The sequence below is a fragment of the Emydura macquarii genome, unplaced genomic scaffold, assembly GCF_026122565.2.
Source record: "Emydura macquarii macquarii isolate MOO-44397 ecotype Brisbane River unplaced genomic scaffold, CSIRO-AGI_Emac_v2 contig_2422, whole genome shotgun sequence".
Lineage (NCBI taxonomy): Eukaryota > Metazoa > Chordata > Testudines > Chelidae > Emydura > Emydura macquarii.
Genome location: NW_027132559.1, coordinates 14517755 through 14533064, shown reverse-complemented (window position 1 = coordinate 14533064; position 15310 = coordinate 14517755). Strand labels below are relative to the sequence as shown.

The window sequence follows — 15310 nt, the reverse complement described above, 5'->3', positions numbered from 1 at the left end:
CTTTATATGCCAATCCCCAGCACAAATAGTGAAAGGCCCTTTTTACATTATGCTGTATTGCTAAATGAGAAAAACAAGAGCCTAAAAACTCAGAAATTGCATCTGTAGAGCATGCTGCAGCAGAACAAACTCAATGTAACAAAAACTTCCCTAAAATAGATGATCCAGGTTGACTGAGGCTTTTATTAAAATTTGTTGTGGTTTTGAATATGTTCTACACAAATTACCCTTTAATTCTTGGAATTTTTCAAAGGAAAGCCCCAATAAGATAAAAAGAGAACAAAAATTTCTTGTTTCATTCCTCAGACACATACAGAAGCATTTCTAGCACCTTCTAAAGCTTTGTTAGGTTGATATGGGCTGGTACACAACTTATTTCTGTTTAACTAGAATTTTCAAACCAATTTCGTTAAACCAATGTAAACCCTTATGTAAGCACATTTTCAATCAGTTTACAGCTAGTTTATATTAATGGATTCGCACTGGTTTAATTACATTAATTTAGAACAGGTTCTGTTTAAATAGGTGCAAGTTTCATGTGTAGCCACAACCTATATATTTTTTTAATTTAATGTTGCCCATGTAATTTGCATCAAAAAATGGCATTTTGTCTTGAGGAAAATAACCAAAGCAAATAAAGACACCTTCACCCATTGCTCTCAGTAAAGTAAATGGCTAATCTCCCACGGTCTCAAGTGAGAACAGGAAGACGACCTTCATCAAATTACTCCTTTAATTACCTAACTTGGAATTTGGCCAAGACACTTTCACTGACACCTCCTAACTCTTGTGAAAAGCATCATGGATTACATCCTAAATGGTTGAGACTTTAGTTTTATGAAAGAAGGCATCTTCAGCAGCACATGTAGTGCCACCAAACACTATGCTGAGGCAACAGATCCGAGTGCCACCCACTGAATCACTTCCTGAGGCACTTGTGGTTTCCTTGGAGATCTCCTATCTAATTACAGACAGGTCTCAACTTTGCTTTCAAGACGTAGTAAGATCACACCTCATGGTGGTATGGCTGATTTACAAAATGCTATTTTCAGCCAATAACCTGTTTGAGTTATGGCACCAAAAAGCCATCACAGAAATGCCAATTTTAGGAATTGGGGCATTGTTAGTTTTATAAACGAACAATTATAAATGGATATTTTTTCAAATTATTTAAATGAAAGCTTCTGGCAAGTTTACTTTGGATTGTATATTTATAACTGCATTATTAACTGCCAAATAATCTCTGATGCATGGACAGGGTGCCACTGTTTTCAATATAGGAACATGAAGAATGCAGATATAAACACTGAGTTGCATAATATTTTTTGCCTGTTTTGTAATTGTTCACAGTGATAGTCTGTGCATTTCTCCCATGAGCTAACATTTGCAGGTCAAACATTTCTTGCTCGTTCAGAACAGTATTTCATCCAAATCAACAAGCAAGGAAATTACAGCACAGCAATTTAATAATGAAAGCCCATCGCTTGGACAAGGGTTTTCAAGCACAAATACAGTTGATTTTAATAACACTAGGGTTCTAAACTTTTCTTAACTCTTTGATGCCAGGAGCTGAAATTTCTTGGCATGCATTCAGAGTAAATATACACTGTACTAATGCCACCAGTATACTCTAATTCGTCAAAGCCAGTCAGTGTTTTTGAGGTTGAGACTCCCTGGTGACGAAGGTAATAAGTTTTCAGTAACTAGTCATTCCAACTGAGTGGTTATTTCATTAATGCTTTATAGACTGGTTTGGTATATGATTCATGCTAGAATAAGTTGCCCAGTGAATGTTGTAGCAACCAATTAAAGGGGACTGTTGCTAATACAAAACAAACAACAGAAATCATTTACAAAAAACAGATGAAGCAAAACTGCATTTGGACAGCGGAAAAAAAGTAACTCTGTAGTAACAACCAATTTTCCACAAGCCAGATGCATTCGGTTAGGTCTGTAATAAGTTCAGAAACAGAAAATTGCTACTCAGTTCTGCTAATGAGAAAATGCACTGCACTAGAAACAATGGGTTGGTCAAATTTGGTCAAAAGACATTTAAAAAAATTAAGTCTAGGGTGTCACATTTAATAAAAAATATTTCTATTTTTTTTATAACAACTTCAGAGTGGGTTATCATGTATCATACACCATAGCATACATAAAGAAGCTAGACCACGGTCATCTCTCAAATCCCTGTTACAAATCATACAAATGTACTTTTACAACTGACATACCACCGAAGGTCTTGAGGCAAAGAATGCGTGCTGGTGGGGAGCAAGGAGAACAGTATGTATTGTATGTCAGGAATTGGTCTGGAAATGCTGTTCCAGGCCACAGCATTACAACTGGATCATTCCTCATTAGTATTTATCGGTGCATGTTTTATCATAAATACTGAACCTCCCCATTTTTGTCACCTTGGTTTCTGCATTTGTTTCTGAAAAGAGATGTTTAAAATTAAAAGCAGCTTTAGTTAGTCTTGGACATTTTCTGTAAGTCTGCTATACTCATGCTCATTTCCAAAACAGAAACAATAAGCAAGAATTTACTGCTGATTTTAAGATAGCCTAAGCGTAGCTAATAGCATGAAGGAAGATTTTTAGTTACTTCCATAACCACCCAGAAACAGTACTAAACTTTATACTTCCAGCACTTTTGCATCCTGAATGTTAGGTTCCGGAAAGTAAAATCTCACTTACTGTGACAAGAGTGCTGTCAGCTAACTCCTATTGGGAATCCAGGGACGGGCGGGCACAAGCTCACCCATAGCTAAAGGCCCCACCCCATAGTCTAAAGGGAGGAGCTACCGGACTCAGACCCCAACCAATTCCAGGGGAAAACGAATGCTAAAACAGGAATGGGAGTGAGGATTACAGGGTCAAAAGTAGGGAACCAGAGGGGGACACCGAGCAGAGAACACTGGACAGTGCCTGCTGTTCCTCAAAGCCAGCGTACGCAGCCCAGAGGAACTCTGCCCGGCGGCATGTATTAAAGCAGGGCTGTTTCTGCCTGGCTTCAAAGTGGGGACCTTGCGCATGAGAGGTGAACATGATAAGCACTACATTACAGAAACTGAGGGCTGGCTGGCTGCTGGTGCCAGTGCTAGGAGCTAGCAGCTGTTGAGTTCTGGAGGTAGGTGGGCACAAGCCCGCCTTCAACTGAAGACTCCTTCCCCAGCCTAACTGGGAGGAGCTACTGAACCCAGGGCTCAAATGATTACAGGGGACAACAAATGAGAAAAACAGGACCAGGTATGAAAGTCACAGGGTCATTAGCAGGGAACCAGAGGGAGACATTGAATAGAGAACCCTGGTCAGCATGGCTAACCCTCAGCCTAGCCATAGCCTTACTTTGTCTAAGATTTACTCCTTACAACTGGTATATGTCTGGAGCTTCCTCCAGGCTTCAATCATCCTTCCCCTCAGCCCCCACCAACCTCTGCATACACTTCAAGCACCAGTCACATTGGATACATTTTCTTACTAACAACCTACTGGAAGTTTTGTCAATGGCTTGGTATAAGCTACAGATTACTGTCTGTGGCTTTGAAGTCCGAACACTGCCTTGAATCTGAATTTTCTGTTAAAAAATGGAGGTTCTAGTGGGCGAGTATAAAGAGGGAACAAGTAAAGATTTAAAGTTTGAACGTTGCTTTCAGCAATCATATCAGCTGGCTGAATATGATTCAGTGATCAGTGTAGACCATGACCAGCTGTATTCTATGCTGGGTTTACTCATAGTCAGTTTTCACAATGCTAAAAGTGTATCTTCATTGTCCAAGCTGAGGAAAACTCAAAATGTAAAGGAAAATGTAATAAATTAGATATTAAAAGTTCTCTCATTCTTAGCGATCTATGATGTTATTTGCAGGAATTAAGTATAATTTTTAACCTCAGAGTATCCCTCTAAAAGCATACTTGCTTTCACCTAACAACCATCTAGTATCTAGAGTAGAAGCTGCAGTTCAACAAACTGAACAATTTGCCCGTACCTTCCTTGAGGATAATATAAAATACAAATATCTACTATTACCAAATATTTTCTTTTTTTCAAGACAACTATTGGAACACTGAAGCCATAGACTGTGTGTTTTACAATATCTGTTTTTACCTTGGCCAAGAAGATGACCCCAAAATCTGCTGGGGCAAAGGATTCCAAAAGCACATCAAGGCCCCTAGGAACGTCATGAAAATAGTTTTGTGACATTCCTGGAGCTTATATCTCAACACCACAGTTAAATGGCTGAGTCAAAAGAACTCAAGTTGAAAGAAGTTTTACTAGGAACAGATGTTTCCCTTCACACCATACCGCTTAACATACTGTATATGTGATTTTTCACCATACTTTGTTTTACATATTCTTTCAAAATGTTAACAAAACACACTTAAACAAATACCATTATTGCTGCAGACAGCACACAGCTGGACCACTGCTGTCCAGTTTTAACCCTTGCTTCTAGATCATATCTCCTCCAGGATCCCAAATTTAAAAAAAAATTAAACATGGCTCTGCATTGAAAACATGCAGAAAACAAAGTACTCTGAGAAGGTTTTCATTACAATGTGCTAAAGAAATAAATGTTGTATTGTTCTCTTGTATATACTCTTGGGAAGCTTTTTTTCTGAAGTATGGAAATGATTTAAAATAGTTTCAGATCACATCTAGATAAGTAATCCATCTGAGTAATAAATGATATTCTAGAGGGGTCATTTCCCTACCATTCAAGTAAATTCAGACTGTTTATTCATTTGAAGAATGACCCTATGACCAATACTCCAGGTCCAACTTTTTCCCCCTTTCCATCTTTTATTTCTACCTGCTCTGCCTACGATCCGATAGGCTCCATAGTAAATTTCTAACCAAAAAGCATATCAAAAGATGCCAGTCTAAATTACAGAATTATGTTTGAAATTATTACAAAATATTTTTCTACTGAGAAAATGTACTCCAAGAATATAGGGAAGAGCTCTTTTTACCCTGTGCAGCAAACCACCAACTAACCCAGTAACAGTATTAATAGACTCCAGAAAGTGCCACGTCCAGCTAGTCCTTCCTCCTGAAAAGAGAGTTAGGTCCAAAGCAAAGTACTAGCAATAAAGGATTGGAGACGTGGAATAAAAGGACCCAAAAGTGGAAGAAGTCAGGAACAGCCACCCAACAAATGAAATAATTTGAAAGTTTTTTTGTTTTTGTAGAATATATAATTGACTAGAAATCAAAACTTTAGTAGTTTTTACTTAAAAACAAAGTTGTTTTTACATGTATTAGAGAGTTGTAGCTCTTTGGCCTTTTCCCCTCTCCAGTTAACACATGTGTAATTTGTCTAACTCCACATGTGTCCTATGACACAATTGCAATCTTCCCTATCTGTCTGCCCTTTCATGCATTTAAGGTGAAAGGTGCTCATAGCACTGGAAGAGATTTAAAGTCTAGGTTAACATATTATTTTCAAACACTTTTTAATCAAAAGATAACTCATACTTTTGACCATGTAAAACATTGGTGGGAATACAAATCCCCATTCTGATGCCTTTACATATGCACCAAAATAGGATAAGGAAATCAAAACCCTTTACTGAAGTTGCTCTTCTGAGAGAAATGTTTATGGAAATGGTCTCTCAAACCCTGGCTATTGATGCTCTGAAATTACCACTTGTTTTTGGCTTCTTTTTTATCCAGTGTAGGAGATGATGGTCCTTCTAAATCCTCCAACTGTGGTCTTATCTAGAAAGTTAAGGAAACTTAGAGGACAAGGACTATTTTGTCTTTTGCCTACCAGACCTGGTAATGAAAAAAATCACCACATACTACAGTTCCAAACAGGCCCACCATCAGCAATTCTGGGCCCCAAGGCAGAACTGTCAATGGCCCCCCTGAAAGGGATAGCTGAGGTCCCAAGTGGGCTTCTGACAGAAATTTTACTGATTTATTATGAGCCACGCATGTTTCCGGGCAGCTGAGAAGGCGGTATCTGCTACTCAGCTTCTCGGGTCCCTTGGACTCCCCAAGGAGATTGCTGATGAACCTGGGAAACTGAGTAGCAGATACCACCTCCTCAGCCTACCCGGGAACCTGCATGCCGCATAATATACAAACTCAGCTCAGGGGAGGGGCTGACAGCATGAGCGGTGGGGGACTTGGGGAAGCAGGGTGTGTGGAGGAGAGGTGGATACGTATCTATCCTCCCATCTGCCCGGGCCCTTTTAAATCACTGGGCCCCTGAGCAATTGCATCCCCTTGCCTCCACCCATCGGTGAGCCTGGTTCCAAAACACTTAGGGATGATTCTCCAGGAACAGATACACACAGGACAAGATCCTGACTGATAGCAATTTTCTCGGCTAGTGCAAAACAGCCAAGGATGAACTCAAGAAAAGAGAAATATCTTGAAAGCTTGACAAAAATAAGACTGGAATAACATCTTTTTGCCAAGAGCAATGTATTGACTATACATTAGTTATGTACAGAATTGTGTAGCCAATATCCCTGTAGTCATTCTCTCCCATGGAATGAAGTCAGGTAAAGCAGAGAAGAGTAGAATAATTTATAAGCGACATTCATCACCTTTCAACAACACAGATGGAAAAGTTCAGCTTGTGTTTTTAAACTTGTAACAACGTGAATTAATGTACAGCATATAATTAACACTTGAAACATGTTCATTCTCATGAAAAAATACTTCCAAAAAAAGATACAGTAGATCTCTTCTGCAATGTAGTACATGAGTTCTTCACAAGTGGTCTTAGGTTTTGGAGCCAGGGAAAGGCAGTCTGGTTTGGGTTAAACGTTCTTGAACAGCTCCACTATTGTAACTACACAGAGGCAATGATGGAGAACGAGAAGGATTTCTTTGCTTTCCTACATCATTCTGGCAGAGATTTGTACAATCTCCTCATGATGCTGTCCCTCAGATTCAAAGCTGCCCTTCCTCCAGCAACAGTCCAATATCCTAACCTCCTGCTTCATCTGTTGCAGCTTGTCTTTGAGGCAGGGAGACCGGGGGGAGGAGGGGGGGGGGCTGACTCCTGGGGTTAAATAAATCAATGCCTGTGGAGAGCAGATGATTGTAATGTCCTAGTGACTGATCTGGCAGCTGTGTGGTATACCTCTTCCAGATTATGGAATCTGAGTTCTTATATCTCAGAGGGTGGATAAATCGGTTCTTATACCTCAGAGGTTGGACTATCACTGCCCTGGCTCAGTACTACCATTTGAAGAAGATGAGTACAGTCAACAATCAAGATTTGGTTCAGGGTGTGTCTGCCTGCATGAATTGCTCAGGAGACCAAGTGGAAGAACCCCATGTTGAACATGGACAGATTTTGAGCCAGTGTTGGAGATGTCAACTGTGTGGTCACTGAAGTAACCCAAGACTACAATTACAGACTAATAACAGGCTTGATAAGCTTCAGCAGGAAATCCATAGGAGTGTGGTTATTTACAACTATTATAAGGCCACTCTGACTTTAACCTGGAATTCCCAGACCAAGCTAACACACCTGAATTATTCCACTGTGGAGAGTGCAAAACTATGGCTGCTACTCCTTCCTTGTCTCCTCCAGATTCATGCATCATAAACTTACCACTTGGCACTAGCTGTGAGCACAGGTGCACCGGTGTCATCCAGCCAGATTTTAGTGATATACAGTGAGTTTAGGTCATGAGCTACAGCCATGATCAGGTTGTATATGCTCAGTCAGCTGAAGACCAGTCAGATAGAATGAGCCTCATCGTAAGATCATTTCAACTAAGGAAGACACAGCACTGCGGTAAGACGCAAGTGTGGTCGGAGAGATCCAAAGAAGATGCCCGCCTCTGGGTTTCAGATTGGGGATTTTGGTCCAACCTTCCCCAGATGAATCACAACCGGAACAGTGAAGGATATTGAGTTCAGAGGAAGTGAGGGACAGAGAAGCAGGCTATCCAATCTGTACACCTCAAACTGAAAGCTTTCTACAGACTAGAATATTATTTGGCCTATGACACAAAGATGCAGAATGATGCATATCGGCAATTTTAACAGCCAAAAAGCAGAACAATTATAGTGCAGAAAATGGATCACAACTACCAACTACTTTCTACCCATGAATGCCTCACTCCTTTCACTAACCACTAGTTTAATCTATCTGGAATGTATGAATTTTCTATGTCTGTTACAGAACTTTGAGAGAAAAGGATCTCAGATTGATGTGTAAAGCAAAAGTCCTGAGAGCAGCATATCTATTTTGCAAAGCTAGGCATTCACATACTGACACATTTCCAAAATTACTCTCTTTCCTACAGACACCAGTTCGATTTCCCCTTTCCTGGTTTGTTTCAACTGACTAGGAGCTGTCACAGTTCAGGGCAACTGAACCTGTATTTCACCTGAGTGGTCCAACAAGGGCATGCACTCTTAGACATCTGGCTCCCTAGCCACTGCCCTTCTTGGGTGGAGACCAGCATCTCTCCCATTACTGATCAGGGTATCTCCTGGCTGAACAGTTCCCTGCCTTCACTGTTTTATTACCAACAAAATACAGAGTGTCCAAGTAGACCTGCTTGCTTTCTCTTCAGAGATCAATAATAGTGTAACTGCCCTAAGTTCCAAGTAAGCACATTTTATTGTCAAGATAAAAGCACTACAGAGGAAACATATTACAAACAATAAAAGGACCTGTATACATGCTAATAAACTTATCAGACATCATCCCCTCCAATATGGGCTCTAGCAGGAGCAGTCTTTCAAAACCCCACCAGGTTTTGGTTTCAAGTTCACCACACTCTGTTCAGAATCAGAATCCCCATGAAAAGTGTAGCCTTCACACAGTTTGGAGGTCTTTGAATTGGAGTTCTCAGGAGCAGGAAATCAGTAGATAATTGGTTTCTCTCCCTAGGGCTTAGCTTTAGAAGGACGTACTAAAAGTGTGTCATCGGCATTCCCTTCACCCCTAAGTATTTCCAAGTAAATCCACTTTACAAATATTGTCCCCAAAAGTCCTCTGATGTTCCTAATATCTCCCAGATACTGCATTAATCCTGCCCTCCTGATAAAGAAATTCCATACAACCCCACAATAGTACATAAACATTTGCATGTTTAATGATTAAACCTCAAAGACGCTAAACGTAATTAAATAAGGTTTAACTTAATTCAGTAAGGTTTATCAAGGATATTACAAGACACTCCATAATTGTCACAGGAACAATATCTGCATACCAGAAAAAAGGGAAAACAGAAAGGAAGGTAAGTAAAAAGAGTGTAAGTGGGAAAGCATTGAGAGGTTATTAGCTTTTCTGGGAAAGAGAAACAGGTCAAAGCAGTAAAAAATGAATCATCAGAAGTAACATTTGTAGCCAGCAACAACTTTAGAATGACCTATGCCATAACAAAGGAAGTTTAGTGCTGCTTTCTGAGCAGCAAACAGGCAAACCTTCAATCTCTTGTCTATTTCTGAGGCGCTAGAAACAGGAAATCCCTAGATTTAAGTTTGTCTGGGAATAAAAGAGGCAGAGGAGATATTTTTCTTAAATGGCATTTGTCTAAGTATGCTCCAGTTAGCTTGTTTCTTCCATAGTCCAAAGATACATAGGATTTAAAACAAGGAATGGAATGAATCTTAAGGAAGTGCTCAACCGCAAAGTATTCCCAAAATCAAAATTTTTGGTTATTTTGAATGTATGTTGTATTGTAAACATGACATTGAGGTGTAGGGTGTGTATTGATTATATATCCTTCACTATGTCTCTGTCGCCACGTCGCTAATTGTCTCTTGTCTCCACAAAACTTGCTTCATCCCTCTAGCCATGCCTGATCATATAGGAGTAGTCAGAATGTAAGGAAAAGGGGGAGGTTAGATGTAGATCCTGTCAAAGAGGATTCCTAACTTGAGATATACCTAGAATATAGATTTGGTTGAAGAATTTTCGTGGGCTTATTGTTTTGTTTTCAAGTAAAGATAACATAAGCTCACACCAGGTCTAAGTTTCTTGGAAGTGTCTTTCAAGTGAAATACCCTGTTTTTCTTTAATCAATCAAAACTTTTTTTGTTTTGTTTTTTTCCTTTTATAGTGTTTGTTCAAGACCTAGGGGAGAATTTCCCCTGCATTTTCCAGGAGCAAACAGTACAGTTGTGTGCAATGTGATGGTTAGTGTCTGGAGTGAAACAGAGTCAACTGAGTATAGACACTATCAAAGATGTTCTGTTGCTCAAAGTCAAAGTTAATCACTCGTGTTCAGCATTGCATAATAAAACTCATTCAGATCATTAAGTTACTGGAAAAAATTTCCATTCCAAGAAAGGTCACTGTTAAGTCAAAAGGTAGTAGGAATCCACATGTCTGAGGATTTGAATATTCAATAATCACAAATTAAATGGTTTGTATTGTGTTTCACGGTTTGGGAAGATTACTGATGGTGTTCTTTTTTTCAAAACAATCAACATCCACAGCATCAATTGCTTACATTTTTGGTCCCGATTCCTTTGAATGAGAACTTACTGTATTTTTTTTTTATTTTTTTGGCTTTAAAAACTTATTTTTTTCATCCTGAAAAAGCAATGGACATTTTTGTTGTTCAATTAGTAGTTAATGTGACAATTAATTACTACTCTCAAACAAATATTTTTGTTCATGCCTCCTAGGCCAGTTATACATGAAAGTGTTGAGCTTTTTACATTGTTTTTAATCAGTTACAGATAGTGAGACAACATACACCTGACAGTAATGCCTTCAAAGAACTTCAAATTCCACTATATCAAATAATATCCAAAAACAAATGACACACACAACGCCAATTATGCACTTTCATATATCAAAATTAAATTATTATCTTTCAAAAAGATATTTGTATAACCCAATAATCAAATGATTTCAAACAACAGAAAGATATCTGAAAACAGCACGGAAAAAAACCATTCTAGATACTTTTTTATTTCTGGTGTATGTGTCCGAGCACAGGTGTGTAGCTCTTGATCATCATTTTACTTTCATGTTAGCCACACTCCTTTACTAGAATTGTGTGCATTGACATATTACTACTACTGGTAGCTTCTACGTAGTCCAGCTCACAGAACTGAAGAATGAATTTAAACATATTGAGGCCAATTCACCACTGCATTACTTCAGTTTTAAGAAGTATGACTAAAATAAATGAAGTTACTTCTGAAAAAATTCAATAAGGCCAAGCCACAATATTCAGCTTCAGAGCCAAACTTTCCAAAATAAAGGGTGTTTAGATTTTGGTTTGAACCCGTATCTAAAATTTACAACCATATATATTACAAGATGCACAGCCACTGTCTCTTGAGTTTACTCTCTCAAAATGTTAGACACACTCCTAGAAATCACTCCTGTTAGATTTGGACTCTAGAGGAGCATGGGGCTAATATTTAATCTAATCAATTTACAAATTAATTACATTATATACTATCACAAGTAGTAGGAAAAGGGCAACAAATCACAATTAAGAGAAGAGAATTCTCTTTAAATTCCTCAATACGAATCAAAGTTTATGGAATCAGTATTTTTCTGGGAGGCAAAAGTTTGGATTGATATAGCTGTAAGTGCTAACCTCACATGATGCTGAAACATACCTCAAAATAATTTTATGTAAAGACAACTCTGGGAAATAATGAGCCTCTTTATCTACAGTATTATCACAAGTATTAAACTCAAATAATTCTGAACAACTGGCACCAAAGTGGAAATATACATTATTTTAGCTGAGACTGTGCACAGCAGTTCAGGGCTAGATTGTACAGTGGTAAAACAAGTTAATTAACATCTGCCAGAGATCACTCACCCTGTGGCACTGCAAATCATTTTTTCATAAGAGAATGGTCAATGACTTGTTTCCATTCCGTGTAATTGCTAGAGGAGGTGCTCCCCAGGTATTGGAATCATAAAGGAATAGCAAATTCTACTGAAGCCTTATTAACGTTTGAATGATACAGAATGTGGGGAGGAGAAAGAGGAAAGACGAACTTACTGTGGCTATTTGCCTTGACAGACATAATTAGCAGCAGTCATTAGGCATGTTGTGACCTTCTCAAGTTGTTTTCTTTCTACTTACTTTCTCAATAAAATCTGTTATCTTTTTTTGGTCCAACAGCTGTTCCAAGGAGGAGAAGCATTCTACCTCTAGTGTGTATCCTTCGCTGTGAACATCACTTTTCACTGATCTGAAGAGACAGAAAAACACACAAGATAGAGCTTTTAAAATTATATCCCAAAAAATCCTTAGGTACTTGCTCTTAATAAAGATTAGTTCCATGCAGAACTAGCATTCAGACAAATCCTGGGTCCCAGCACATCCATTACACAGAGTCCAAGACAGCTTTGTAGCTCAGGAGAATCCGCAGCTGTAGAGACCTATGTATTACTTAAGGAAGGAAGCTGTCCCCATATGATTGCTGGATTATGCCTAAGTGACTGCTTAACCCCTTCATCTGCCCAAGGTATCATGCCCCAGCTAGGGTCTGCAGGATGATATTGGGGAGACAGGAGTATGCATGTGCTTCTTGGACTGTGCAGGTGGCAGATGCACATGCATGTTCAGCATAGGAAGAACATGTAGTTTAAAAATGGTCTTAAAGAGGCAATCAAGAAACGTAATCTATGCCTATGATTCACCCTCTTTGAGAGGATACAATCTCCTAAACTATTTCAGATCATGCTGCATCAAACACATATATTGCTGTACAGAGAACTCCAAATAGCCTGATGGCAGTAAGGAAGCATGATATTGGACAGAATATCCCACAGGAAAACTGGGAGTTTATAGTGGAGGATGTTCAGAAACTCCATAGATCTGAGCAGCAAGGCAATGCAGTTAGTCATTCTACACAGAGCAGTCTTGACTCCTCCCAGACTCAAAAAAAATAAAAATTGATACCCCTTGATCAAATGTTGGAAATCCAAGGCAGAAAAGAACACTTTTGTGCATATATTCTATGAGCTTCTTAGAATAATAATAATATAATATTATTAACCAAATAATATTAAGGGCCAACTTTCTCTTACACACACGCACGCGCATGCATATGCACACGCAATCACCTGGTTTAATTGGGAGGGGGCTGCAGGAAGGGCAGAAATCATTGTGCTGAACCAACCTTCCACTGAGGAAACAGTGAAACCATGCACTTCAACACACTTACCAGAGCCTACATAAGTATACTTCTGACTGATTAAGCCCCAGCAATGCATGATCAATCACACACAAAACATATACCAGCTGAAGATGGTCCTTAGGAGTTTCCTAAACTGCTAACTTATTATTCAGAACCATGAGATGCATAGGCTGCTGAGTGCAAAGTATTGCTGTCTAAGGCAGCCCTAACTTGCAGTGCGTTTTCTGCAGGATATTGCAGAAATTGTCTCAATATAACACATGACACTGTTTTTCTTGACCCCTTCCACCTTCCCACAGGCTATTCACCCAATTCATTTTTTATAGACCTCTTGTGTATGGTGTGTGCAGTACCATTCTGGAGATTAGGATATTGTATGGTACCACACAGCCCCTTTTTCCTAGGTCCTAAAGAAATAATATATTAAAATATATTACTGCACTCTGAGTAATAAACATTAAAGAATGTGCTTTTCAAAGGAAGCTGGTTGGACATCTCCCTAAGTAAGGAACCTACAATAACCATTGTATTACTGATGTCTTGATACTGTAGTTTCTATGAGACAGAAGTACAAAGAGATTCATTTTAGCAATAAAGATCAAGTTGTTGAACACAATGCCATTTCTGAAAACTGGGGAATAGTAAAACATGAAAACAGCAGGCAATCACATGAACCTCCTAGATAATTCAGCAATAAAATGTCAAGTATAATAACTTGTTAGTTACTGATGTTTCAACAAAGTTTAACCACTTCTCAATAAAATAAAAAGGTACTGAATTTTAAGAATTTAAAAGTTTTCCCCTCTAGGACATATAATTCTTTATAACTGAGTCCCACATACCTGCAGTCTTTTCAGGAATCTGAATATGGCTAACAGAGTGTTGTCTTGATACTGTTTAACCAGATTCAATATACAGAAACAAATGTGCAGGCTCAAGGATCTCCAAACACTCTCCCAGCCAATAAGAACCTTCAAAAGGGACACTAGACATTGCAATGTAAAATCCTTCCTAAATCAAAGTGAACAAACAAGATTTGCATGCTGCTTCAGTTGTTACAATACTGTAAACCAACCTCTCATTTGGGTCACCAAATGCGTTGTAGCATAGGACACCTGTGTCCTAACATTCCATGAGGGATGTGCCAGAAGAATGTTCCCAGAATCACACTCTGGAAGACAGAAATCCCTCTGGCCTTCTACTGATTGTCAGACACCTTTGTTTCTTTCTTAAGACGATCTAGGACCCTTGGGCTCATTTTAGTGTGGGAGAAGAAGTAGTGATTCAAAGCCACAATATATTTATAAAATTCATTTTATGTACTGAAGAAGGTACTCCTACAACCAGAGTCTTCTCTAATCATATAGTTAAGGTTTCTTAAAGTAAAATGGGAACGCCATATCATATAATGGATTTGTCACACTGCGAACACCCATAAAATGGCATGTTTCCAGTGTCACAGTCCTTTCTCTGTCCATGATTTTGTTAAAACCTCACATCAGTTCTACTCACATTGAATCAGGTATAGTCCACATGCAAGTGTCAGTGCCATTTTTATAGTTACTCCTGTTGCATCAAACTTTTACATTATTAATAGTGGCCCTTTAGCTAAACAATTACTGTGAAAGAACCAGGATTACTGCTAACTGGAAATGTTTAAAATAATCAGCACACTTTATGATCTATAAGGAATACATTTGAAAAAACGCTGCTTGTAAATTTTTAAAAGACCAGGAGATAATGAATTCTTCCTAAAGCCTCTCTTAAGCTACCTCTGCTCTAGGGCTAATGAAAATAATGGCTCCAAATTCCCCAAAACCTGTTATAAAATCTCTTTAATAGCATATGTATAAAAGATTTTGCTAAAGCTGATAAAATCTTTAGTTAGCTTCAAATAGAAACATGGCAAAAAGCAAAATCTAGTTACATGATTTCAAACAGAATGTGCATGTGTAAGTTAAAGAGAAGTATTTGTCAATAAAGCTAGTTTTTGCCTCCTTTTAGGAACAGTCAATAGTCTATTAATGTTTCACCAAAAAAAAAAAAAAAAGTCAGGGCTTTCCACATTTGAAAAAACAAGAATGGTGATTGACTTTACAGAATAAGGGCTACAAAATGTGTCATTCTCTGAGGAAATCATGGAGTCAATCTGGATAGGTAAAAAATGTTTTCCAGCCCATGTAACATAATAAATTTATAATAC

At 38.5% G+C, this 15310-nt stretch overlaps 1 protein-coding gene across 7 annotated transcripts in view; it reads right to left on the bottom strand.

Moving 5' to 3' along the window:
* The window catches only part of RFTN1 (raftlin, lipid raft linker 1), a 110863-nt gene that overhangs the window by 43716 nt on the left and 51837 nt on the right, over window positions 1-15310 (bottom strand). For all 7 annotated transcript variants that reach the window (XM_067561953.1, XM_067561954.1, XM_067561955.1 and 4 more), the window contains one exon: window positions 12048-12156. In XM_067561953.1, coding sequence (XP_067418054.1) covers window positions 12048-12156 — 109 coding nt within the window. The remainder of the gene's footprint in view (window positions 1-12047; window positions 12157-15310) is intronic.